This window comes from Syngnathus acus, chromosome 14, assembly GCF_901709675.1.
Source record: "Syngnathus acus chromosome 14, fSynAcu1.2, whole genome shotgun sequence".
Classification (NCBI taxonomy): Eukaryota; Metazoa; Chordata; class Actinopteri; order Syngnathiformes; family Syngnathidae; genus Syngnathus; species Syngnathus acus.
Window position 1 is genome coordinate 1,039,441 of NC_051099.1, and position 27,498 is coordinate 1,066,938.

A 27,498-nucleotide genomic window follows, 5' to 3' on the forward strand; every position below is an offset into this window, starting at 1 on the left:
GCATGAATATTGCATTAGCTCCGTTTACATGATTGGATGGATGCGGCCATGGCGGACGCTCGGCAAAGCCATTAGTGACTTTAGCTGGAAAGTTAATAGCGTTAGCTTTATTTTAAAGTACTACCTTCCATTTTTATTTTTAAAGACGAGCACGAGCTGTCATTTGGTCCAATTTTTTGTTTTGACTTGCAAGTAAAACTGACTTAAGTAAAGATTTCATCTGTGCTGTTCATTCCCCCCCCCCATACACAAATGTTTAAAGTGAGGGAGGGGGGCAAGTGAGGGCGGGGAGGTCACACAGCTGCAAGCCAACAGTTGATCCTGTCCCCGGAAACAGGATCGCCCCGGTCAGGTCAAGGAGTTGTGGCAAAAAAAAAAAAAAAAAGGTTCTGACCCCTGGGAAGAAGGAACAGACTTCACAAAGAGGTACATCTTCAAAAGCCCTATAAGGAGAACCAGCAAAAAAAAAAAAAAAGGTTGGAAAAATAAACCAGTTTGACCTCTTTTTTTCAGAGTCAGTTTCCCCAGGTGTGTGGTTTAACCTCTTTCACTGTTGTCGGACTTTTAGGTGCAGCTCATGTTTAAACACTCATCCAGGCATAGCACAACTCGGGTTCCATTTCAAGTCAAGACAAATTGATTTATCCAACCCTTAATCACAGAAACCTCCCAAATACCCACAGGTGACAAAGACTAAGAACGGCTCTGAAAAACAAGTTATTTTAGTAGATAAATAGTTATCTAATGTGAAGCGACGAGGTTCATTTAAAACTGCAGATTTGCCCCCCCCAGAAAAAAACCCAGCATAATGCTGCCAGATAATGTTAGAAAGAAAACCCCCTGCTGTCAAACCTCCATTACAATTTAATTGAAATTAAAAATGTAATGATATTACTTTTCGATCACAAGTGCAACGATCAATTGTTAAGTAATCAAATGAATGTCAATTTAAAATATGGAAAAGATAAAACCATGTTTCTTATTTTATACGTGTTGACAATATGATATCTTATTTTGGTAATTGTAGCTTTTTAGTCATGTACGTAGAATAGTGTGTGTACACCTTGTTTTCGTTTTCAGAATATGATCAATAAAGCAAGTGTCTGTTATGTTTGGGCGTACGCACAAACACTGTCAGATATAATACCCAAAACCTTAGAAAAAGAGTTTATATAACACGTGAGGTTCAAAGTTCATATTGACAGAGTGAGACGAGGACACCTGCGTCTTCTTACGTGACTGAACAAAGGGAGGCACTGTCCAAAAATGCCTTTGTCATTTATGCAAGTGCCAAATGAATGTGAATAAAGTGTGTTGTGTTGTTTTGCAACAGGTTTGTGGGAGGGGAGGGGAGGGGGGAGGATGGATCTACTTACACACATGCTGTGTGCTGGTCTTTGGGCTGAGGTCAGGAAATGGAGGCGAGAGTGCACGCAGACAAACAGTCAATTGTCAAGTTTTACACATTGACCTCAGGTTAAACTTGTGACTCCCTCCCTTTATGTTTGCCGCCGCTTCAGCAATTAGAGGAAATCAAGAGGTTACCCGTGGTTCAGCCTTGATAACAATCTCGAAATGGAGAAGTTCACAGAGGAGAAGGGTGACTCGGAGTTTAAAGAGTGCAGTCAGTCATGGGGAGGATTAAATTGAGAAGAAAAAAAAAAGAGGAAGTCAAGGCTGAAGGGAACTGTGCTGCTTTCTCACAAGTGCACCACAGACAAAAAGCCGTTTGTTTGCTGGCTGGATTTTACATTCAAACCAAGTAAGCTTGAACACCACTGTGAAAAGGTCATGTGTGAAAGACGCTTTGTAAAGTAGCCCAGCACAGCTCCTATGACATTCCACCCTACCCAAAACAATTTGGACTTTAAAATGACATTTATCTTTGGTTATAAGAAGTCATTTTGTGCGGCAAATTCTTGGGCTTTCATCATACGTGTAGTGACCTTCACGTGTCCTCCTCCCCGCCATTGTCTTTCCTGCCTTTGTTAACATTCAGCACTAGTGGGCAGCAGCCAATTCGGGAGCCCATGTTTTGGGAGCCCATACAGGACATCCTCTCACTTTACTTGGATCAAAACATACAGCTTGCTGCTTGACTTAGATGTCCTTTACGGTAATCATCTTTATTGTGGACGACTGAGTCAGCATGCAAGGTGCGGGTCGGGGGCCGGTTGTGGCCCGCCACGCATTGTAATAATAACACAACGTGGCCTACATCAGAACGCACTGAATATTGCAAAATTACTTTTTAACATCTTTTTTACATAAAACGATTCACCTATATTTTCAAATTGAATACTAGGCGGCCATTTTCAAATATACATTTGAATGTTCTGAGCTACTGTTTCAATATCAGCCATGTATTCAGCCAGCGTTAGCCCATGTGAACTATACGATACTAAGTCAACTCCTGTTTGCAGCCAAGTGGTCTTCAAAATGCCATCAAGCAACAATCAATTCTACACATTCGACCATCAAATTCTTCATGTTCAATCCGTCACCCTCCAACGTGCGATGAAGCAGCTTCTGAAAGTCAAAGTCGAAAAAGTGGAAGACATTCAACTAGGTCATGCATTTCAGAACTTTATTTCAGAGATATCAGTGCAAATGAACACCAAAAAATGAAAACATAAAAAAACAACTGTTTCAGGTCTTCACATGAAAAAAATGAACCACCCTTTTTTTTGTTGTAATTGCGGCTACAAATTCTTAGATGCACATTGCAAATCTATGATTGTACGTCAATTCTTCACTAAAGCCCTTACATGGAGCTTTGTTAACCAGTAACAGAAAAAAAAAATAAATCACAAAAATATTCAATGCACATTTATATTCTTCACATGTTTTTCATCAAATTGTTCAACAGTCTGTGGTTATTTAAAGACCGTCGTATCTTCTCAAAGAAAGTGTGTGTGTGTGTGTGTGTGTGATTAAAAAAAGAGACCTATTTTTAAGACTTAACATTTTTCCCCCATCACCAATGGGGATGGATACACAGGTAGGTTCCCATGCGTCTGCATGCAACAGGCAGCAGTGAGGAGAGTCAGACATTATTACACAACACGGCGCAGAATAGATTATCATTTACCACATAGACACATGCAAAGAACAAACCATCCAACCCCAAAAAACAAAGCAAAAATGATGGGCATATCATCCTCTTCCTTTTGTATGTACAACTGTACGCATATAATTCATATTTACATATCAGCGCAATAAAAACTAGGGTAATATCTTTGCTCAAACATTACAAAATAGTCATCTTTCATACTGAAAGTACTATTTACACAAATACACTGAACCCTTGTGAAATTGTATCAATTACTGGAAGAGACAGAACAGTATGAATATGGATTGCAAAAGATCACACGACTAAGTGGAGAAAAGCGGCATGTGAAATGAAAAATGAAAAGAATACAGTATTAGTCAGTCAATGGTTTGACCAAAACAACCCCGTGGTCTTCTCTTCATTATCATGCAATTCTTTTTTTGGGGGACATTTTTATGAATCAAGAGATGACCACAGAATGGGCTAGAATAGAAAGCACAACATTTAAGAAATGGAGGGGAAAACCACTAGCTGTCAAATTGTCAACAGATAACAATACTGACATTATTATCACATGCCATTTAATTATTCTGCAAAAAGGACACGGAGGATTTGGCTTCAATAGTGCAACCTCTGGGCGCTCCTTGAGAAGAAATTAGGAGTCAAAGCCAATGTGCTTCATATTCAAACTTTGTGCACAAATAGAAATGACCGGGGGTAAGCTTGACGTTTTTCCCATTTTGCAGAAAACCACACATGCGTAACAATTGACTAAAAACGACACCGTACGCTGCTAACACGCCTCCCTGAATTTGCACTGTGGAAAAGTGGAAATCAAATAAAACAACAAATGCGGTCGGTCGGTGAGCAATCAAATTTCTCTTGGCAGAATCACACTGTCATTATATTACATTACACTTTGAACCTTGACTTAACAAGGCTACAGTGTGAATATTGATTTCGCTATAACCGCTGGGATGGAGAATATAACACTCAACTGAGTGCTGCCATTTTTTTTTGGTACCATCAATAATATTTTTGTTAATGGCAGGCAACAATGGAGACATTAGATGGTGATATCAAATAAATCCAATCATTTTTTTACTCTCAAATAAGAAGCGGAGGTCATGGAAAAACTCGATCAAATACAAATACAAAGGGCCTGATGAGTTATTTTGAGAATTTTGGTTGTTTCAGTAGTAAGTCGAGCCAAATATAGATCTTTGTCAAACTGAACCACTTCAAGAAAACAAAATGTGCAATTTGAACCAGCATTTTTTTTTCCCTCTTTGTCATTTGTCTCTCTCTCTCTCAACCCATTTGGCAAGCAGTAGGAAGAAAGAAAGAAAGAAAGAAAGAAAAAAATCAATAATTCATCACATTATATTTGATTATACAACTTCTACTCAGATGACTGACTCAGCCTCTGGTTGTCATGGCTGTGCTTGTCATTGCGCTTGCTTGGTGATTGCGGGGTGGAGCTTTGTTCATAGGCATGCATGTCACTGATTGGCTCTTCTTTAATTTTCACAACAGACTGAGGTGCTTCCGGCTGGTTCTTCAGCTCCTTTCTTAGCTGAACACTGCCCTTCTGCAACATGTAATACAGGATAGGGTTGGAACGCGACAGCCGAGGGGAGTCCGGGTTGGAGTCGCAAGCCTCGTCGTTCTCCTGACTGTTATTCCATTGAAGGGGGCTCTCCGGCTCCTGTTTGACAAGACTGGGCGGCTCTCTTTTGTGTGTAGCTTGCCATGGCGCTGAATGATGAGCGTCATTTAGCGGAGGGGTGGGCAGTGTTCTGACGGTACCTAAAAGCCCTGAGTTGAGCGAACCGTGAGGGTGCCAGCTGGGCAGGTGGAGGAAGCTGTGGTTAGGGGCAGGTTGAGTGAGGACGTTGCCGTTGGCCTTGCCGTTGGCCTGCAGGACGGAAGGGCTGGATGCTCCGCGATGTTGCTGAGACAACTCTTTCAGGCAGTTGTCAGAGAGCAGCAGTTGTTTCAGCACATTGAATCCCCGACTCTCTCTGCTAAACGTTTCTCTTGCTGGACTCCTGGTTGGGAGTTCCTCTTCTTTCAGATGCCTCTGCTGGTCAGGCGCCACCTGGGCACCGAGATTGGCAAAAAGAGTTGCGTCACCCCTTTGAAACGCTCTCGGAGACTTGGTACCGTCCAAACGGTCGGTCTGGTCTGAACACAAACGTCTCTTCTTCGGACTGGGGCTGCAATAGTCTCTCTTTTCCTCTTTGACCTGTCTGCTTTGTGAATCCGTTTGCAAAACAGCACTAGTGTAGTACGTGGCTGTCTGATGTTTAAGCAACTGGCTGAGTAGACCGTATTTTGCGATAACCTCAGCTGGCCGATGTTCAGCTTTCAAGTCTGTAACGGACAGAGGGACGGTCTGCCTCTTTCTGTTGTTGACGTCCGCAGAAAGGGACGGCCCCAGCCCTTCCTCTGTTTTGACTCTGACATCAACGTTAGCACTATCAAAGATGTTTGAGACGCTGGGGCTCCTGTCATAAGTCCTCCCTTGCAACTCTGCGCTCCTCCGACCGCTCCCTTCAGGCCCGTCTTTGCGGCTGACTGAAGCCGAAGCTGTCGTCGAACCCGCCCCTAGAAGAAGCTGCAACACAGTGCGCCGTTCCAAAAGGTTCTCGATCTGTGAAGGGGGGGGGAAGGTTTCTTTTCTATTTAAAGGGGTGCTACTCCGTGCAGGTATGTCAGAGATCGGGGTGGCGGTGGTGCTTCGACTGATTGGGGTACTGAGCCTTTCCAGTAGGGCTAAAGGCCTGCTGTTATCAAGCTCCTGGCTCAAGCCTTTGCCAGATGGGATTGGTGGGGAGGATGAAGCAATGCCAGATTGAGCCAGATTTTGTAACAGTTTACTGGCACTGAAGGCGGGCTCCGGAGACTTCTCAGCAGGGAAGGATTTCGACTTGCACAAATCCAACGGGCTCGACTGGACCTGGGGAGTGGGAGGGTGCGGGGACATTGTATCGCCTGGGGAGCCCGTAGGATGAACCGGGGCTACAGGCTTATCTAACGGGCTTTTCGTCCCGGACTCCTCCCAGGACACGTTAGGTTGACTTCGAGTCATGGTGGCCATAGTTATATCAAGTGGCAAATCCTCATCCGTGTTCTTATTGACGATATCGTTATTTCTGCGGTCGAGCAGAAGCTGCATGAGTGTCACCTTAGATTGGGATTTTAAGTCTGGGTTCATTTCACGCTCTTTGTTCTTCACCATGTCTGTTCCTGATACATCGGGCTTCCACTTTTTCAATAAAGATTCGGTGAGTTTGTCCAAGGAGGAGGTAGAGGCGGATGAAGAGGAATATGAAGAAATAGAATTGGAAGCAGAAGAAAGAACAGTGGGCAGCGGTGAAAAAACAGAATTAGTGGGTGGAGCGGAAGAATGACAAGAGAATAGCGTTGCCTTGGAAGAAACAGCAGCGGTAGAAGTGGATGCAGTGTGTGTAAAGGTGGAAAGCGAGGGAGAAGCGGAACAAGGGGTGGGAGCTTTTGGCCCTGCAACTTGTCTCTTGGCCCAGTTTCTCATCGAGAGATCCATGGGGGAACAGCTTGAGTGGGAAGTCTCTGCGTCACTGCTGTCCTTGGTTAGACTTTTCTCATGGGTGGAACATTCGCTATCAGATGTAACCGATGAGGAGCCGCTCGGTGGTAGAACACTGCAACTATCCTCCAGGTGTCCATTTTTTGTCAGTTGCTTCTGGTTGTTATGGTTGTTGAGCAGCAGCAACAGCAAACTGCTGCACGTTTGGGGGGGGCGGGTGGGTCGTGAGTCGAACCCCCGCTTTTCCCTTGGCGGCTGGCTGTGAAAGTGGCTCAGAGTATGCGGGGGAGTTGGTGAGGAGCTTTGGATGTGACCGCACAGCAACGGTGGGCTCTGTGGACTGGACAAGGCCAACCGAGGGAGTGTTGTCGTTAGCGTGTGTGTCGCGGTCACTCCGTTTTGGCTGGTTGAACAATTGAGTGTCTCTGGAGTCTCTGACAAAGTCCCGCCGCCCACACTCTGAGGCCTTTGGTCAAGGCCATGTTGCTGGTTTGCCATGGCAGCGAGTCTTTCACTGGCAGACCTACCTGAGAGCTGCGCTTTGAGCGCATGCTCTCTGGAGTATTGCTGGAGATGAGCTTCGCTGGACAACAGTAGGGCCAACTGACTGCAGGCAACACTGGGCTTGGGCGAAGGGGCTGGACTGGAACGTATTTTCACCATGTTGGCGACAGCCTTCAAACGGTCCGCGCAGGATACCGACTCCGAAGCTGTAGTGGCAGAAGGGGGGGTGGCGTTGTGTGCTGCCCGGGGTGATTCCGGTGGTTTGTCATGACTGTGTCCCCGGCGACTGTAAGGGGTGTTGCTGTGATTTTGAAGTTTGCTCTTTCTCATTAAGCCCTTCAAACGGCTCGAGGCTGTCCCATACACCGGCAGCGGCTCCTTGGCTGCGGGCGGCGGCGCAGTGCAAGGAGAGGAGCGTTCACTCGGTGGCTTGTTTGAGTGCTGAGACATGGCCACGTTCTGCAGCCGTGAGCTGAATGACTGAAGCAGGGAAGCCAAAAGAGTACTCTCACCTCCATGAGGAGAATCCTCCTGTGACCCATTTTGCAGGCCTCCCACTTGGCCATTAAGCTCCACTGGTGGTGGACTTAAACAGTGGTTCCCTGGATCATTCCAAGCCCCAGAGCGCAAGAGGCGGGCCTTCTTCAAGTGCTGTGAAGCACCCATGGTCGGCCCACTGTTCCCAGGCTTTGGAGCCGTGGGTCCGTGAGTAGGGAGCTGAAATGGACCCCCCACCTTATCTCCCTGATCTTGGTTGCTGTGGGCAGCCTCAGACCTCCTGCTTGCCGTGGCCCCAGGCCCGGCCACCACTGGATGCATCAGTAAACCTTCCAGATAAGTTAAAACAGCTGAATCCTTGTGTGTCTCAGGGCCAGGCTCCTCCCCATGAGTCATGTTCAATACTAGGATCCCCTTGTATGGTTCAGCAGCGCTACAAGGAAACAAATGGCAACTAAATCATCAGGTTGACGGTCACTCAATTACAAAAAAACAGTCACAGTCAACATTGGGGTGATTACCTTGAAACACCATAGGTTGTCAGAATGTCGCTGTGACTATGAAGAACATAAGGAGTCAGCGGAATATTGCTGGACAGATGTTTAAACATTCCATGGTCTCGGGTTTCAGCGGCAAATCTTTGCACATCTCACATGGGGGACCTACAGAAGATGGGCAGAAACAAAGAAAGTGAGGAAAGTGTTCAATGCAGTCATTGGCACGCCAATCTTATGACAACACCTTGTCTGCCACATTTCACATTGACTGCATCAGCACCCCCAATGCAAACCCCACAGTTACCCAAATGTAGATTAGCTCTGATTGGATCCAAATTGAAAATTCAAGCCTACAACCCTGAAAACAGGTCTTGAGACATAAGCCCCTCACAGCCAAAAAACAAGTGCCTTGTGAGAGCTGTGAATAAATTCTTATGCAGCTTGTCGTTTCAGTAGATTATACCCCCCCCCCCCATGCTCTTCCATCTCACACAATTCAACCCTCACTCTACACAAAACGTGATCCGTCCGCCCACTCACCCACTAACATGATATTATGTTCAGATGTAGGTCGAAATGTGTATAAGGTTGCACTGTATCCAAATACATATACGTGGTGGGTACTTGTCACCACAGAATGTTTGGGGCACATTTTTATCTGGAATGACGCATGGACAGCAATGTAACCTTCAAGTTATCTGTTATCATGTGTTGATATTAGCAAACAATAGAAAAAAACTGACATCATCTTGTTCCGACAAATACGGTGAGACCATAGTGGTGGCTGACCAAGTGTGTGTCAGGAATTCGAGGATGTGCATTGAGGGTTCATGGATCACAAGTGTCTCTCACACCACACAACTGTAAGAAGACTGGATGTGTGACGTGCCACAGTGCCAGTTACTGTGACAGTGTCAGTGGTGCAGCAGCCCTGGGAGACCTCATCTCTGAACCTTGTCAGCATGGTTTCCATGGCTACAGAACACTTCCCGACAGTCATGGACACCTCCCATAAAGGTTAATTAATACAGAGTTTCTGCCTCGCTTCAGCTCTCCTGCTCACCTTAGGTGTCCGCTGAGTGGACCAACATAGTTGGTCACACGATCAGACAGCAGTCCTTGAGGGTGACCAAAGGTTATGGCAACCCATGCAGTTGTCAGTCTAAATATCTAACAGAGAATGTGAGTATGGGTCAAAACAACAATGTGGTGAACTTTTAATCAGGTTGAAATGCTGAGGTTTAACGACGTTGTCCTTTTAATTCCACCTTGAAAATGAGATGGGATTAGAAATTGGATTGAAATTGTCTGCAATTAAGTCTGAGTAGGACTCAAACAAAACATTCGACCTTTTTAGACTTCTTCTACACAAACGTTTATCAATGAATTGGTTAAAGTGCAATATGTAATAAAATTGCAAATCTATAAGACTGGGCCACTGGCATCAATTACTGATAAAGGCCATCTTTAAGCTGCTGACCTAAATCTGATGACAACAAAAGCCAACCTGGTCATACTGGGCCATCTGACGTCTGCTGTCATGCTGCTTAGATACACAGGATTAGGGCTATTTTCCCGCCAGTGAGCTTAACGCAATTTTAATCGAATGCCTCCGCAACCACCGTTTGATCCGGTGTGCACATGTATTTCCCACTTAGATGGCAGCTACTTTAAATATCATCATTCATTGTCTTGTTTCAACAGGGGGGGGGATACTGCTAATCTTGCCAAATGCGGTTGACCTTGTCTCGATTTGTCCGAAGGAACTTGAAAAGCAGGACGAGCGCAGGAACTATAATAACTGTAAACAAAAGTAGGGGCTCTTGAGATACATTGGAGGAGAGCTCCGCTAAAGCCGCGACATGACGAAAAGATGTTCAATACATTAGGGAAAGCTGTCCTCTAAAGTCTATGCGCCTAAAGCATATTGCCTCTTCATTTCCTCTCTCATGCTGTGTGTGATATGCGTATTAGTATGACATTATCTCCCCTGGTGAATACATTGAAAATGACCTCCCACATCCGTTAACATGTCACCTCTTTCGTAGTGCTACCCAAAATGCTTGACCTCCCTCGCCCCCTCCTCCCCCTCCCGATGGGATGCCATAGCACCAACTAACTGCTCTACAGTTTAGGGCTTATTATCCATTATCCTTGACAATGTCAGCCAATGACAGAGAAGGTCGAATTCGAAAAGGATTTTTCCCGCTACTGTCGTGCCACGCAAGTGAGCTAGGACAAATAGTGTTGGGGAGGGCGAAAAGCTTCCTCAACCCTGACTCCAAATCTTTTCATTTTCTTTCCGTCTTCTCTTATATGTAACTGAACAGTAAAGGTCAAAGAACCTTTCGCTGCTTCCAGACACGAGACACCCGCATGACATTTCGACACAGATTACACGTCGAAGAATGTGACCTTCACTTCTCTTCCACGTGACCTCCGCATGAACATACTTGCCTATGCAGTCTCCTTTTATCACGGAATAAAAAAAGTTCCAAAATGACCTTCATTGTCATGAATGGAAATCCATTTAAAATGTATGAGACCAAACAAAAGAATTATAAGGGAAGGGAGGTGGGGGTGTGGGGGCAGCTGAAGCAAAGTCTTCAAAGTCAAGGTCATTTATGTAACTAAGGCTTTTGCACTTCATACAACAGCTGGTGTCCATAGAAAAGCTCTCGGCGTTAATAAAAAGTGACAATGCTGCCCGAGCGGTGTGTACTAATGTCTGACACCAGCCTGGCAGATGTGTTGTTTAGGGGAATCAAGGTTAAAGGAATTATAAAAGGAGAGGCAACGCCTATACACCAATATATCATGTAATCTGCAGCCCATCCCCTGCCGCACATACGCAACACCGTCGCCTGCTTACACATGCGGTGTGACCGCTGTTTGCAAATTCAATATGGCGTGCCAATGATTAAATAAGGCAAAACAGAAGCTGCTACTGCTGCTGCTGCTGCTGCTGCTGCTTGACCAAATGCAGTTCTTGAGTGCACCTGAGGGAAGTTGAATTAAAAGCTCCTATTCACCTTGAAGGGGGTAAACAAGAGAATAGCTAGCTAGCAAACAGCGGGAGAGCTCGGAGAAGTAAAGGTTTTTGGAGAAGGGTCACTCAGGATAAAACAATACAGAAATGCAATCCACAGGCAAACGCGTGGCCGGCCACGCAATGAAAACTCTAATACTTTGATTATTAAGTATAAAAATTGGTGAGGTCAATTTTTAAGTCATTCAGTGCCATTGATGGTTGTAAACGTCAAAGATATTAACTGGGTTGGCAGTGAATGAGTTAACTCCATTTGAGAATAAACAATTTGGCTTCGTCCCAAATAGAAGAGTCATCGAAATGAGACTAAGCCGGTTGTGATATCACAGAGCACCAAATATTTTCCTTTCTTGACCGGTTTCGAACAATATGCTTACAAAAATATTTGTGTCTATAGTAAATATTTGTCTTCCATTTGCAAGACCCACCCAAGGGCCATTTCCTGATTGGCTGCAAATTAGTGCATCAATTAAACACACACACACGCTCACACACACAGTCACACACACATTCCTTCTTAATGAGCCATGGCTTCCATAAATCGCTCCACGATTTATTCCAATTGGGCTCCGAGGTTATCTTTTGCTTACATGGTCTTTCCAAAATGGTGCTCATTTCCCTTCTGTTCCAACACACATTTTCCATTTGTAAACAGCAGAGCTGGAAATAAGAAGAGCCGCTTGCCCCGTGGCCGGCCGGCCGGCCAGCCAGCACGCCAAAAGGCAGAGCTGTGGACTGCAGAGGGAAATGGGCCACTTTGCAATTGAGATCAAATGTCTCACTGCCAGGCTGGCCTGAAAGCAAGGTAAAAACCAGCTCAAATCCTTGGCCTTTAATGAATCATTTTCATAATATCCTTGGCATCAGCCCTTAAGAGGCCTTTTTGCCATGAGTCAGCAAGATGTCCATCTTTATGAGTATTGCTTTTTTTCCCTCCCCCTTTTGCTGTGACTAATTCGGGATGCGCTGAAGGAGGGAGGATATGACACGACGCAAGTTCAAGCCAGAAACAATTCGACAACATATTTGGCTTTTACAAAACTCCCGAGTTAACCTTGACTTGTTCCGTGTCACTTGCCTACACAGGTTAGCTAGAATACAGCCCGAGCTAAAGACCGAGTATTTAAATCATTCTAATTGGATACATTTAACCCAATCAAGTATGTAACAATTACGGGTAAACTTAACAATAAAGTCTCGAGCAGCAGCGATCCAGCTGGCAAAGAAGAGCTGAACCCAAGCCAGCCAACAGGAGACTTCAATCAGATTAGTGCTGTGTCTGATCCTGATGCCTGACCCAGTAATCACACACCAGTAGCTTTTATAACCAAGAAAAGAATGACCTCTTTTGCAGACACTGGAACAGAATCTAAATTATTAACCACATATTTAAATGCAACTTAGCAGCTTGGTATTTAGTCTTTTCAAGTCAACTTGAAGAGGATCCAGAAGGTAGAAACTCTGCTAGAGTTTGCCTTTAGCCACAAGTGGCAGGTAAACAAGTTAGGTCCTGGGCTCTTGTTTACCTGCCCACTCAATTGATTGACTCACTCACTGTGGCATGGTTTTTATTTTCTGGATCCAATGTGTTCATCGTGTAAATGGAGTTACTCGTTTTGAGCAAAAAAAAAATTGCATTTGTCATTCATTTATCTTGGACAATCCAAGTTGATTACATAAAGGTTTATCATGGAGATTTGCCTTTTGGAAATTCATGTGTCCATTATTGGAGGCTTCATTGCTGGGCAATGGAGAACGAAAATAATCTTAATAAAAGGTGCTTATAAGAATCCTTTCTGAGCCAAATTCCAATTCTATGGTTGGGAGGTGAACAAAGACCAACATCATCCTTCGCTGTGGAGGCTGATACAGGTAAAGTGCAGTAATCAATTTGCTCTAGTGGCAAAAGTGCTCCTTGAGAATACTAATCAGTCTGGCACCCTCCCCTTTTCCCTTGTTCTCACTATCCATCCATCCATCCATCCATCCATCCATCCATCCATCCATCCATCCATCCATCCATCCATCCATCCATCCATCCCTCCCTCCCTCCCTCCCTCCCTCCTCATTCACCTTTCTCATGACTTAACCCCCCGGTGCCCCAGACCTGACCAAAAGCTAAAGCGGGGCGAGCCGTCTTCTGCACAGATAACTGCTGCCACTAATCAAGCCTACGTGCACGGGGCATGGGATTAAAAGAGCTTGCGTGGCTTGACTCAGGCAGTGAATGGTGCTACTACATACACAACCTGCAGCAGGTCAAACCTACAAGAAAGAGTCCGCAAATGCAAAAGAGGCCACGCGCAACAAGCTTGACTTTGGAAGCTAATATTAGATGAGCATTCTCTGCTTACACACGCAGGAAGATTAAATCTAAATTTACACCGCCAGTCAAAATGGGACTCAGCGTGAGCAACCCATCTCTTATCAGACACGTCGCACACTGAACTGCAATGTAGCACGTGGCAAAATTATGAATACGGAACAAAATGGTGGTCAGATTACTTTGGTAAAAAGGGTAAACCAACAGCACCCTATCAATCGGCAGGGATCTTTTATTATGTATATAACCAGTGGCATTAACCGTTCTTAACAAGAGGACACGCACACCTCACCTTGGCAGTCTCAGAATGGCGTGGGGGGCATGGAAATATCGACATTGAAATTGAAATTCACCACACTCAAGGATCACCTTATGACTGTCTAATACATCAGGGTGATGTAGCCAGAAGTTGCGAAGAAGCTGCTTTTTTTACTTTTAAGAAGAGGATCAGGGGAGGGGCAAAAACAAAATAAAATGGGGGAAGGCGAGGGGTGGGGGTGGGGGTGCCGCAGTGCTGGGGGCTCATGTCCTTGACATACTGACATGGACAGAGGGAGGGATAGGAAGAGGAGGCTGGGCAGATCCTGTCAAGTTACACTTGTCATTTGTCTGATCACCCACCTAGCCCAGCCACCTGGCAGACCCCCTCCCATCCTCATGTGGCCCCCACCTTTGCGCGACCTCGTCCTCTACTGACCCCCTCCCTCCCTCCCTCCCACCTGTGAGCACAGAGCCCGCCCACTCGCCCCCGCTTGCTCCGCCCCTCTGCGGCGGCGGCGCTCGCACCCTGTCTTCCCCACCCAATCACCCACCCACCCCCTTGTGCTCTGCTGCCCCCCCCCCCCTCCCCTCCCTCCCCGTCCGTCCGCCTCTTTCTCCCCCGCGGCTGTGCAGCAAGGTCAGGCAGGTCACAGTGTCCTCATCTGTAATCCGCTGCCATTCGTCAGCAGCCCCAGCCCAGGAGGAGAGAGGGGAGAGGAGAGGAGAGGAGAGCAGGCGCTACGACGAGGGGAGAATGCCCAATTAGGCAGCTGTCACACACACACACACACACACAACAGAACATTACAGAGGGAGACTGCAAGAACCTACTGTCCACCACGGGAGGGGGGAAGAAGGGGCTGAACACTTTCAGCTGCAAGTGTCAGTGTATTCTTTTGCTGGGAAGGAGTTGCGAGGTCAGCTAAAGTTTAGACATGTATGTCTATTATCTGAGGCCTGTCGACAAAAAGAGGCACAGATGACATTTTCAGTCAAGGAGATTATTTTTGATCAACTGGATGAAACAAGTGTTGAGCATGACCTGGAATAACAAGATGGAATAGACCATAATCCCAGCTGGATGCTACTTGGATCAGGCGAGGCTTTCTATCCAGTCGTCGGCCAATAAAACAAACCCAAAGGTCAAGTCAACATGTATAAAGTAGCCAGTTACATTTTTTTGGACCATCTTTGACTTGCAGCAGATACCAAATGACGGACAAATAGCAGATAATTGGATCATCTATCACATCTGTTTTGAGTAATGGGCAAAGTAATCAGCAAAAACGAAACCAAGACAAGTCCGCACGTGGATGCTGCGCTGAGATTTATGTTGGAGAAATTCATTGCTCAAGCCTGCCTGTACTTATTGATTGTACAGTCAAACACTCTTATTTACTTTAATCAAAGAAAAGCATTAGAATGGTTCAATGCCAGCTCGGTTGATATAGGGGTCTGATTAAAGACCGTCAGGCAGCCGGGGGGGGGGGGCTGCATTGAGTACAGGAGACATTTTTCCTCCTTATATTTCCGAGTTCAGAAGGGTTCTGAAGCACTTCAAATCCAGCTTTGAGTGGTTGATGGTAGAAAGGATTTGGTCACGAGTGTGAGGGACACTTATCCGGTAAATCCTGTCTGAGTAGAGAGTACGGTGCCTAGGGACTTTAATTAGACGTAACAAAGTGGATTGAAATGATAGCGGGAAAGCACAATTTCATATTTAATTGTACAAATATGTGAATAGGCATAGAAAAGTGAGATCCATTACATTGTAGAATAATCACACATTTGAGCATAACCGATTTTTTGAGGCAATTTGATGGTTTTCGGTTATATTCGAATCAAGCTCTTTGTAATCCTCAAGTGTATTTTTCGACTTCATGATGCATTTTTTACTTGTGCAATTTATAATTAGGATTTGAGTAAAAAAAAAACACGGTAAATTCCTTGAGGATGAATCTGCCGCAAGAAGGAATGAATTATTTTATTAGATAATGAAAATGTTAAAAAAGCAAATTGAAAAAAAACTTGATCTGAAAGAAAATCCACTGTACAATATTCAAATACTAATATGTTTTTAAAATATGTTTAAATATTGACTTGCGCTGGTTTTGGGGGATACCGTCTGCTGATGCAACCAACCACGAGTTCACATTGCTCAAATAGCAAGAAGATTTTGCAACGTGAGCTGAAATTGTCAAGTGAAGATCATTTGGAAGGCAGTCTCTTTAAATAACTTCATTTTAGTGACTCTCCTCGCCTCAGCCTTTCTGCACGCTCAATATATCTACACGTCTAGCTGAACATGTCTGAAGCACAGAGGAAACCTGCATGACTGCTCTCAAATCCATAGTGTCGTTACTTCACATACCTAAAAGCGCAATTCCATGTGGTGTGTACGAGTGTGTGTGTGCATGTCTGTGGTTGATGGTTTTACACACCCTCCCCTCCTCCCTGTTCCCCTTTTCCTGTTCCTCTTTAATGTCACAGGGCTAGCTCATATGACCTTGAACAGCAGCATTGGCACGGAAAGAGCGAGAGCTGCCTCGCCTACGGGCGCCCTTGAACTGAATCTGCACAGAAAAAAAAAAAAACAAAAAAAAAAAAGCAGCCTGATAGACATCTCGGTCTTCCTCTTACTCCCACAACCTATTCTCCACAGCTTTTAGTCAATCTAAGAGAGTCCTTATCTGTTTTTTCCCGGGAAGGGATTTATCAGGATGCTATATCTTTAACCTTTCCACCGGACAGAAAGTGAATTTGAACTTTTCAGACCAGTGGCAAAAATACAAACTTCCAACCCCATCCAACCTTCAAGTGTGAGTCATTGAAGAAGCGGGCCGCCAGCTTTTCTTGCCTTGCTGAGCAGCCAATCACAATTGGGATTTAAGAACCTTAGGACTAGTGTTTTGACAAGCTGATGGCTGACCTGCTGCGTCCCAATAAGGACCTTTGATTTTCCAAAGTAAACACTTAAGTCCAAGGTGCTGCTGCTGCTGCTGCTGCTAAGTGCAGACCATTATAAAAACATACTTCTTCTTATCGGCATGAAAATATTGTGGCGCCCTTCCTGCGACTGTAAATATGGCCACCAAAGTTCAAGTAACCATTACGATTGCCTTGTGAATGCGCTTTTAAAAATCAATCCAACAAAGTTCAAAGTTCACGTATCGGATGGTTGGAAGCTCAAAGAGACTGGCCCACCGTGTCTCTCCATGCCTGACCTTTTCCAAAGTGTAACGTTATCCATGTCAAACTCACACATCCTGGAAACCATCTGCTAAAGGTGGCGCAATAAAAGAGACCTTTGTTAAATGATCAACGCAATGGCTTTCTCGCCAATCGGCTTGACACACACGCACACACACACAAGACGGCGCATATGCTGTTGATGAGTGACATGAGCCATGAGCAGTCTCCTCAATTAGCTACGTTAAGGGGCTTTCACACAGAGACATCAGGGTCCGGGGCTAAGAATAACATTGGACAGTTGTGCTTACAGCAGCGCTTCCAAGGGCTTGTGACTCCAGTGTGTGTGTGTTCTAGCCGGAGTCTTGCTGCTAATCCGATCCTCCCGACATGTTTAGTCCTTCCCCGGGACATTGCGTTGTTTGTTAGTATTACACCTTTGCTAAAAAACACAAATGTACACCTCAGAAAAAGTCTAGTTGTGCTGAAGAGCCCCAAAAAGCAGGCAGAGTTGTTTGTGGAGGCACCAGTGTCCTTGGAGATTTGTTACAGGCAGATTTGTTCCACATAGTGAAACACGAGTAAGCGCTACTGCCTGAAAATTGCATTGCTCCAAAGACAAGAACAAGCCTCAGTTCAGGGGATCTCCCATACAGTACAACAATGACAGCAACTATTGCTAGGGAGGAGATCAAACTCGGTGTTTATTTTGTAAAAAATTCATTCCATTTGACTAAAATGCTCATCTACTAGCACCAGTGCAGTCAGAAAATTGGCAGATTTGTTTTTTTTAAATGACTATTCTAGATGTCTATTTTTTTATTATAAGGCACACTTAGAAATGTTTAATTTTGCAAAAGTGCGCCTAATAATCAGGTGTTCCTAAAAATAAAATGTTCATCTACTAGCGTCTGCAGATTTATGACTATTCTAGATGACCATTTTTTTATTATTATAAGGCACACTTAAAAACATTTAATTTTCTCAAAAATGTGCCTAATAATAAGGTGTTCCTAAAAATAGGGCATTTTTTGGTCCCTGACCAACTTTTCAGCCCATTTAGCAGTAATATTGCACAAATTAAGAGGAAGAGTCAAGTCCACTTTTCTCTTCATATATGCGTTTGGCAGAGATGATACGCAAAGAGGTAATTGCATCAACGAATAAGAATCTGTATCATTCTATCTAAACCATAGTTGAACTTGGTACAGTAAATAACCTGACCTGAATCAAGTCGGGCAAATCTGGGATGAAGCGGGCTAAATTTAGCAAAGCGTGTGTGTCAGAGAAATTGAAATGTGAAAAGATCTTTTACTTAAAAGCGTATGCAGCTGGGGGCTTTGAGCTTGTCAGGTCTGACTGCAGTAATCAAACGCTATTACTGGAGACCAGAGAGGAGCTCAAAGGCTGTGGCAGTACTTCACACGCTCCTCTACTGTAAGCCTTCCTTCCTTCCTTCTATACGTCCGTGCGTTGTGTATTTCAACCACGAGACCTGGGCGCTCAGCTTGGGGCGTATAATCTATGGTTCATTTGCAGCTTTTCTCCCCGCTATGACAAGCCGTTTACAAGACGTAGCCTCTGCCGCTGACCCAGTTCTGAGTGGCTGCGTCGAGCGACAAGGCCCTGCCTCCCCATCAGGCCCTGCTCCTCGTCTAACTGACGATAACACCGCCACCCTCTGCCTCGGTGAACTGTGAGAAAGAAAAAAAAAAATAGGTCACCCTGACCCACTTTTTTTTTCTCTCTCTCTCCTTCTCCCCCTTCCCCTCCCTAAGATGGTGCTAGGAGTTCTACTGAGCATGATCGAGGGAGACAGTATAAGCGAGAGGAAGACAAAGAAAGAACGGGAGTTTAAAAGGCAAGCTCGCAGATCTGGTGGCCTTTGGAATGAATAGCTGCGACCCTTTATCAGCTGGCCTGCTGTATGTTTGGAGCAATCCTTCCCACGCCTTAATACAACAACTGCTGCTGAGGTTAAACACCCATCTAACCACTTCTTCTAGGTAGCCCTTATCTCGTCAGCTACTCCGAATAGCCAAAGTGATCTGCCTTTTTTTTTTTTTAAAGGAAAAAACCATAATGTACATGGCTGTCATTTAACACCCATGAAAATACCACACGTCATCTCAGGGGGGGGGGGGAAATGATGAGCTTCTTGGCTAGAGGAGATATTATGTGCCTGATGCCGGGTAGCACGACACTGAATGCCTGCCTGCCTGCCGCTGTGTGGGTTTGTTCAGGTCCTGATATATTTGTGATCACGCACAGCTCTCTCATGCAAACCCCACACACATTAAGCTTGCATTGCTTTTGTAATCCTTCTATACATTGGCACGGATGGATCTCTTGGACTGGCACGTTCGACAGCTTTCAAATGGGAATACTACTATAATCCGGCAAAATTCTCTCTTGAAGCCTTTGTGTGGTTATTAATCAACACACACCTTTGACTGCTCTTTTAAAATATTAACGAGCCAGGCAAAAATCATCATTCAATGGGGCCTTAGTGTCACCTAGCAACCATTCTTTCGCTATTGTTAAGGAGCTATAATTGTGCCGGGGTGACATTTAATTATCCTCTTTGCTTTTTAAAAGAGACACATTGAACAATGCGACTCGAGGTCTGCTATGCAAAATGTACAACCAACCAAGCAAGGGCTCTTGTTCAAGGGAAGTCGAGTCAAATCATCTACCGTCATTTGCTCATGTGATGTTCTCAAGATGAGCTTTATTCCAGGCGGAACTTGTATTGTACCAATTGAGACCCCAAAAGCCAATGTAAACAACAAAGATGGCTGATTTGGTGAATCCAACACATTTTGACCTCCAGGAAACCTTCCTTTACAATGTGATTTATGGATATAAATAAATCTTATTGCATAAGCATTCTTGTTTTTCCTTTGATTTATTGAACAGCACACGAAATGTCAAACGTTTAGAAGAAAAAAAGAAAAATGAAAAGATGTCAAAGCAGTTCACGTGTTGAAACATGCCGTGTCACCCAATAGCTTCGTGCCATATCTTGCTGTCAGTACAAATCATGTTGACTTACGTAAACTCGTGTCGAATAACTCAATCATAAATAACAATAAATACATTTAGAATCTTGTAGATTGTGTTTTTGCTAAATCAAGTGGATCGTATTCGACAAATGCAGTATTATAATCAGAATGCTGTGTTTAGACTCGCGCATATTATTTGTAAATATTTTTTCGGACCTGACTTGAAATTAGCGTACTCATCACTGTTTACATCCTTCAGCACACAATTACAGTGGGACAGCATTAGGAAGATTAGCCTGCGCTAACAGGTTGCCTGCATAGGTCCTTTTTATTCCAGCAGATGCTTGTTTTGCACATGTACTGATTTGCATTGACATGCTGCTGCTTTAAAACCCAGAGGAGGGTTGACCTGCCGCTAAAACCTCACCAGCCCAGTATTAAGCTCATGCGTGCTAATGGTGACCCGGCCGCTGCACACAGACCATGTTGTTGCCTCGAAAACAAGTGATGGAGCATGGCGTTCTACTTTTCAATTCTGGCCAGACATGCTGAAGAGCGTTGCTGTATTATACTTTGTGCAAAAACAAAACAAAAGACCAGGCAGCCAAAATGACATTATATAAAAAATAAATAGAAACGGTGCCTTGTCTAGTTATTCATTAGAGGCTGGTCAGGTTTCTAGTTCCAGTTAAAGGGGTTGATGTAGGTCAAGGCCTGCCACCTCATAAGCAGCAAGGTCAACGCTGAATGGGAGAAAAGGTGGATTAGAATGAAAGCAGCCCTGAATAAAGCGCATTCGTCTGGCTCCTTTGCCACTACTGGCCCCCAGACGCGTAAACACCGTTATAAAACCCTGTGACACTTCCTCTTTGCCTGTGCGTGTGTTTGTTTGTGTGTGTGTGCAATGGATCACAAATCCATGATACAACTTTTTGCTGTCTTATATTTCCACTTAGAATTTGCAATTAACAAGTTGAAGTTGTGTATAAAATGTAACACCATGACTGTATTGATTATGATTCTATTATTTAGCTATCGATATTAGCAATATTCCGGTTACGCAAGCACGTGCAAAAACGCAAATATACTCAATTTAAAAAAAGAAATAAAAAAAAAATAAGACTCCTGAGTTGTTCCTTTTCTAAACCTACTATGTGGTCATATAAGCTATGGGAAAAGGAACATAGCACTTGCGCTATTTTCCAAGTAATCTCCAAAAGTATTTTAATGGCTGGCGTCTGGCATGCAAACAACCAGAAATACACAGCAGAGATAACTACTCATTGAACTATAGAGGTTAACTGTATTCTGAAGGTGAAGGGCATTTATGCAATCGTATTTAGAGGGATCCCAATTGAGTTGGCCATACGGTCACTATAAAGGTGGCAGACATGTTAACATGCAAGCTTAAAAATACTTTCAATCTGAGACAGCGAGCCGGCCGGCCGGGTTAAAAGTGCCGCCGAGCAGCTGTAGGCAGAGTGCGCAGACGACAAATAACGCAAGTCAGCTAAAAGAGACAGCTGAGCTCACCCTTAGCATCATTGAGGGCATGAAACAAACATTTCCTGAAAAGATGACTGAACCGACTCATTTTGGCCAAATCAGAGTCAACCTTTGTAGCCTGGAAGTCGCCAATTAGATCCAAATTGTTGTTGCTAAGTCTGGTCTGACCTCAACCCCTTTTTTGACCTCTGGAGCGATTACCCAATTGAGTGACAGCTGTAAAGCTGGCCATCAGAAGGGTCTCCACCCCCCTCATCCTTATATGCATAGAAGGTCAAGGAGAGCTCATAGGAGCGAAGGGTGCCACATGATTGGATTTACTACACGACTGTTACTTCAAAAGCCTCTTGAAGAATCAGGTCAAGGTCACGACGTAAGGCCAAAGGAAAAGATGTGACAGAAGGCAATGACCAATGTAGTATGTTCATCGTCCCGCCTTTCCTAGCTTGGAATCATAAGCTCTAATTTGATTATCTGTTTTAATCTTCTTGCTTAGTGGACACTTTCATTCAAAGTCACTTACACGCTGATCACTCTTGCACATCTCTTTTCCTTTCTCCAGCTGGATATTTACTGGAGGAATCCAGGTTAATTGCCTTTGCCCAAGGGCAGAAGGGTGAGTAGAGCATGAGCCAGCAATCTTCTGGTCACCGGTCCATTTTGCCTAAGTAATAGGTCATACGGCTGCCCGGAGTCATCGGGCGCTGGGCTCGTCATCTCCTCCTCAAATGGCCTCTTTGCAAATACAAGTTCCCTGAACTCGTGTTGCGGTCTGTTTACTCTGCTCTGAATACTGAATATCGTCACCTTGCTAATGGATTCAGAAGTGGGCTAGTGGCTAACAAAATGAACCAAGGGTCAGGGATATACTGGTTAGGTTACAACAAAATGTCACTTGTCACTCAACTTGTTCTTGATACCAAATATATTTACAGATCTACGATGGTGCTGAGAAATATTTGTTGGAACTTATTTCATCATTTGTTCAATAAATTGGATCAATAGGAGTAAATGCAGTATTGTCAAAGTCTTAAGTAGGCCAAACTGAGGAAATCATTTAATCGAGATTAATATTCATCAAAATACAGCCTTCATAGACAGAATATATTATTGTAAAAAATGTTTTTAAATTGCCCTCCCCTTTAATCCGGAAATGTATATGTAGCTACTTTTTAGAACGACACAGTACCTCTTGGGTACAAAAGCATTGTTAGCCAAATTTGAGTCGATTTAGCATTTTTTAATGAATGAAAATGGCACCACCCCACCCTGCCACCTATAATGCATATACATTGCCGCTCCCCTCTCGCCCTTCCTTGCTGCCTGTGCAACATATCCATCATTCATTCATAAATTCTGAAAAGTCCTCTCTCGTTAATTGCTCAGGAAAATTTCATTTCAAATGAAAGCTTTTCAAAGAGAAAGATATAATGAAGTTGCAGGGATCTCTCTAGCCCCTCCCACCATCATGCCTGGGGTGATGTTGAAGAGGTACATTAGCTGTGCTGCTGTGAACTGCGCTGCTCCGTGTCAAGGTGTCAAGGGAGTCATACAGGCATGTTTCATGCAAAACGTTACGTAAAGCCAGCCTGCCTGCCTGCCTGCGTGGCTGCCTGCCTGCGTGGCTGCCTGCCTGCCTGCGTGGCTGCCTGCCTGCGTGGCTGCCTGCGTGGCTGCCTGCCTGCCTGCGTGGCTGCCTGCCTGCCTGCGTGGCTGCCTGCCTGCGTGGCTGCCTGCCTGCATGGCTGCCTGCGTGGCTGCCTGCGTGGCTGCCTGCGTGGCTGCCTGCGTGGCTGCCTGCGTGGCTGCCTGCCTGCCTCCCTGCCTGCGTGGCTGCCTGCCTGCGTGGCTGCGTGGCTGCCTGCGTGGCTGCCTGCCTGCGTGGCTGCCTCCCTCCCTCCCTGCACCGGCTTACTGCACCAGACATTCTGCCCTTGCCTAGGCTGCTCAAGGTTCTCAAAAGGACAAGCTGCTGAGAAGTTGGGAAGGACAGCACGGTATGCTTCCAGTGACAGCCTTGGACTTTGAATGTAGCGCCAGACAGCCTCATGCATCAATACCTCAACTTCCAAAGACAAGGCAGTAACCTTGAAGAGAGAGGCCAGGGACTCTTTGGGAATGAGTGGCATTTTCACTTAGCCCCCAGCTTCTCCCCTTCATTGCCGCCACATAAACTGGTTAAAATAAGACACAGTTGAATAACAGCCGACCTCTGTCTCTGGAGACTTGTGTGACCCATTGTTCTAGCATTCAAGCAAAGACTTCTTAAGCCATGCCATTTATATAACTGGGGGGGACAACATGAATATCATCAGCTATAAAAGGTGCTGGATGGAGAACTCCCATCACAAGGCTTTTCTGGCACATATTTCAACATTCTCTCAAGCATTGTTAATATCTTTCACGTCTATAATGGCACTGAATGAGTTGAGAAATGGCGCAAACAACTTTTTCCTTTGTGCAGATGCAATCCTTGATTTTTCTGTCCATCATCCCCCACTTTAGCTGTGTGACATTAGCCTGCTTGTGGCAACAGAGACCTTCCTTCCCCTTGTCTGACTGCAGCAGCCGACTCATCGCACCGGTAGAGAAACCTTGCTACTGCACCTCTCCAGCCCGAGGGCAGGAGGAGAAGCGGTGCAGGAGATGCAGGGGAGGCAGTCACTTCTACTCCACTCCTCTGCCCGGACCACACTAGCCTAGCCAGGAAGGGAGTCAACTCCTCTCACATCACTTCTCAATTGTACGTCAGCGGAGATTCCGAGCTGAGCAGCTCATACGTGCTTTGGCCTGTTTGTCTTGGAAAAGCCTCAGTCGCTTAACATTGACTTGACTCGCATGTTCTCTTTTGTCAGTCAGCGGCATTGACGTCAAAGATATTAACTGGGTTGGTTGGCAGTGAATGAGTTAAAGGCCTGGTATACACATACAAGTAACTGGTCTGTTATTGACCCAATTTTAGCTCCTTCTGATCAAGGATGACAAACGGCAACTATTTCATGAGAAATACGGAAGATTATCCTGTGGTCCAATGCGTGGTAAGAGTAATGTGACAAATGATGAAATGTGTGATAAGAGTAAAAATCATTGTGAGAGGAAAATTGGATAAGTCACAATTCGTGACTGTAAATTGTGAAATGGAATGCAGCCCATCAAGAAGAAACCTGAATGAGGAACAAGGAAGAGGGAATAAATGGAGATGATCAGAAATTACCCAATGTTGTAGATTCACGTGTGTGATGTTTGTACCAGATAAACATGCATTTGAAATTTGAAACAGTCCAAGCCATAGGAAGCCATTGTTCTGCAAAGTCGGAATAATCGGAAGACCCTTTCAATCAGTCACAATCGATGGATAGAAATAATTGAGGGGCCTTGTCATTGTGCCAAGGTGACGCATGCAAGCTTCAGGGTTGGAGGTGAAGGGTTAGCTTGAAAAGCCATTCAACAGATGAGCCCTGGCTTGTGGAGCTTGCAGTGGATGTAGCCATCCTTCTCGCTAGCATTCCATCATCATCCCAGCCCGCATCCAAGAGCGAAAGCTGTAAAAACGCATTTAGCCCTTCTTGCCGTGTCATCAAAATGAATCCCGTTGACTTTGGTCGCCTTCTGTTCATGACAGAAACACCAACAGGAGCCAGAAGGATCGTCTGCGAATGAGATCACGCTGCCATAACTGAGGTCTCTGAAGCTAAAAATTCACCTTGGAATTTAGACTTGAAGTTTTATCTGTGGGCTTTTTTAACTTGCTGAACGCTATGAGTAAATCTAGTGCCATCGACGTTGCTATGGAAAAAAAAAAAGAACGGTCCAACCTCCGAGGCAAATTGGACACTGGCAAATTTGTTTTTACGTCATCTTCCCATAGAAAATACTGGAACGGAAAACAGCTATTAAAGCGAACATTTAATGACACCAACTCAACGCATATTGCTTCCCAATATAAAGCCCAAACACAATTAGAGAAATGAGTTGGAGGTCTACGGTGTGATTCCCGAAGATGAGAATGCACTTCTGCTCCTTAATGTCTACTGTCAAAGTGCCCTTGAACAATGTTTAGTGGCCAAAACACAGTGTTGGGCAGCACCCAGGTCTGGAATAAATCAAAAAATGCAGTAAATGCCTTGACACTTGTTCTGCGCATTAGAAAAGCCCCCAAGAGTGAGTCAGTACTCAACGTTTTCTTGGGTGCGAGTCTTCCACTTGTGACTGACATTTGGAAACAAACAAAAGTGGTTAGCGCTTGTTTTTTGCTATATTATTGTGGCATGTATATACTTGAAAGTGCTAGCATCGCATTTCTTAGGCAAATGTCATTTCCCAAAGACATCATAAACAATAAAAACTCACAAAGGAAATAGTTGAGTGAATCTTCAGCAGCAGCCTTCCAAAAACTGTCAATGACTTCACATCAGTCAAAAAGCAACCTGCCACTTTCCAGCTTGGCTGTGAATAGGGCAAAGTGAACAACCTTGAAAAAGGTTCGGGTCAAATAATTAAGCAGCTTAACACTCGACAAAAGGAAGGCTAAATGGTAGAACCCCAGACACAGCTTTCCCAAAAAAGTTAAGACCCTCTCTACATGAATATAAACTTGAGTTGGGCCAAATTGGGTTTGTGAAAGGTGGCACATTAAGTGAACACATGGTTCCTTTCAAGACGTTTATTGCAACATCATGGCGCTCCGCTCCGCTGGGAGCCTTTCCAACATGACCTTTTCAAACCTTTGCCTTCTTTAATGCAACTTGTCGCAAACCTCAACGTATGACCTTTTGCCTCTGCTCTCTTGCCAAAGTCAAATGGAGCAACAGGACATTGAAGAAAACACGCAAACCACAGCCACACGCAAAGGCCAGTCAAAGACTGCTATTTACACAATGCAAAACTTTGAACTTCGCCAACGTCACCATGATAAACACAAAGTAACCAACATAAGAATGTTTCTCTCTCCATTTTGTAGTTGGAAGGCAAGCCAAAACTGATATTTATTTATGGCTCATGACCCATGCCATGAATTGTTGGGCCAATTTTGTTTTCCTCTTACTTGCTCAGTCCTCACTGAGTAGATGACCTGGAATGAGAAAACTAATAAATGCAAAGGCAAAAAAGAAATATCAACATTATTTGGGACGAATAGCAAACACCTAAGGTAAAATATTAAAATTACAAAGCTAATCACATTTAACAACACACACACACACACACACACACACACACACTGTTGATGCCATCTAATATCTGAGGCTGCCTTGTTGTTTAGTCCCGTAGGGATGAACTACACATGCAGCATTCAAAAACTACGAAGAAATCATTCAATAGATTGGCAATGATGTTAAAACAACTGTGATGCTGATGTGACAACGTTCCAGTCGCTGTGCGTTGCTTTCATCCCCCCCACCCTCAATGGCTTTAAAGTGAACGATGCATTATTCACAACTTGCATGTTTTTTTTTTCCTATTAACATTTTATGCATAAAATACGCCTGGCCTGGGACTAGTTTTTATTGTCGGGCGATGCAGATCGCGACTGTCGGCGGCTTTATACTTGATCACATGCAGCATTTTCGGTGCTCCATCCATACGCTCCTTATGACACTCATGCAAGCAAGCAACCTCGCCTGCCCTCAATCAAATTCATTCGAATAAGGCAGAGTAGTCCACATTGCATCCGTTGTGGGTAACGGTGTTTTTCTTGGAAATCTTATTTTGAACCCCGGTGTTGTGTATAAATGTCCCTACCTGCGGTGTCCAGCCAGCCCCCAGTCAGCGCATTAATATTCGACACGGGCAGACAAATCCATTGAAAACGCCATACATCTGTCTTGTCACTCCGGGCACCACAGCAAAAAATGGCGAGTCGGGCTTTCCAAATCAAAACAGAGTCCAGAAATGCCTCAATGACTCTTTTTTTTTTTTGTCTTCGTGCAGTCCGATCGGAGGTGTGCTCCGTATGGCCAGCCAGTCTGTGGGAATTGTTTATTCGCGGTGTCCCCCTCTGTGGAGCACCGAGCGGAGCGGGGACAATCACACTCCTCCCTCCCTC

General features: G+C 44.7%; 1 protein-coding gene across 2 annotated transcripts; it reads right to left on the bottom strand.

The window, feature by feature from the left end:
• Positions 1–2,566: 2,566 nt before the first annotated feature.
• On the bottom strand, positions 2,567–27,498 carry nrip1b (nuclear receptor interacting protein 1b). Of its 2 annotated transcripts, none has more exons than XM_037269331.1 (3): positions 27,195–27,498; positions 8,147–8,287; positions 2,567–8,058 (listed from the first exon to the last, which is right to left on the bottom strand). In XM_037269331.1, exons 2-3 carry the CDS (start codon positions 8,233–8,235, stop codon positions 4,455–4,457), a joined length of 3,693 nt encoding a protein of 1,230 aa, XP_037125226.1. In that variant the 5' UTR covers positions 8,236–8,287; positions 27,195–27,498; the 3' UTR covers positions 2,567–4,454. The 2 variants fall into 2 exon arrangements, with proteins under 2 accessions (XP_037125226.1, XP_037125225.1); XM_037269330.1 differs by having other exon boundaries at positions 2,567–8,079.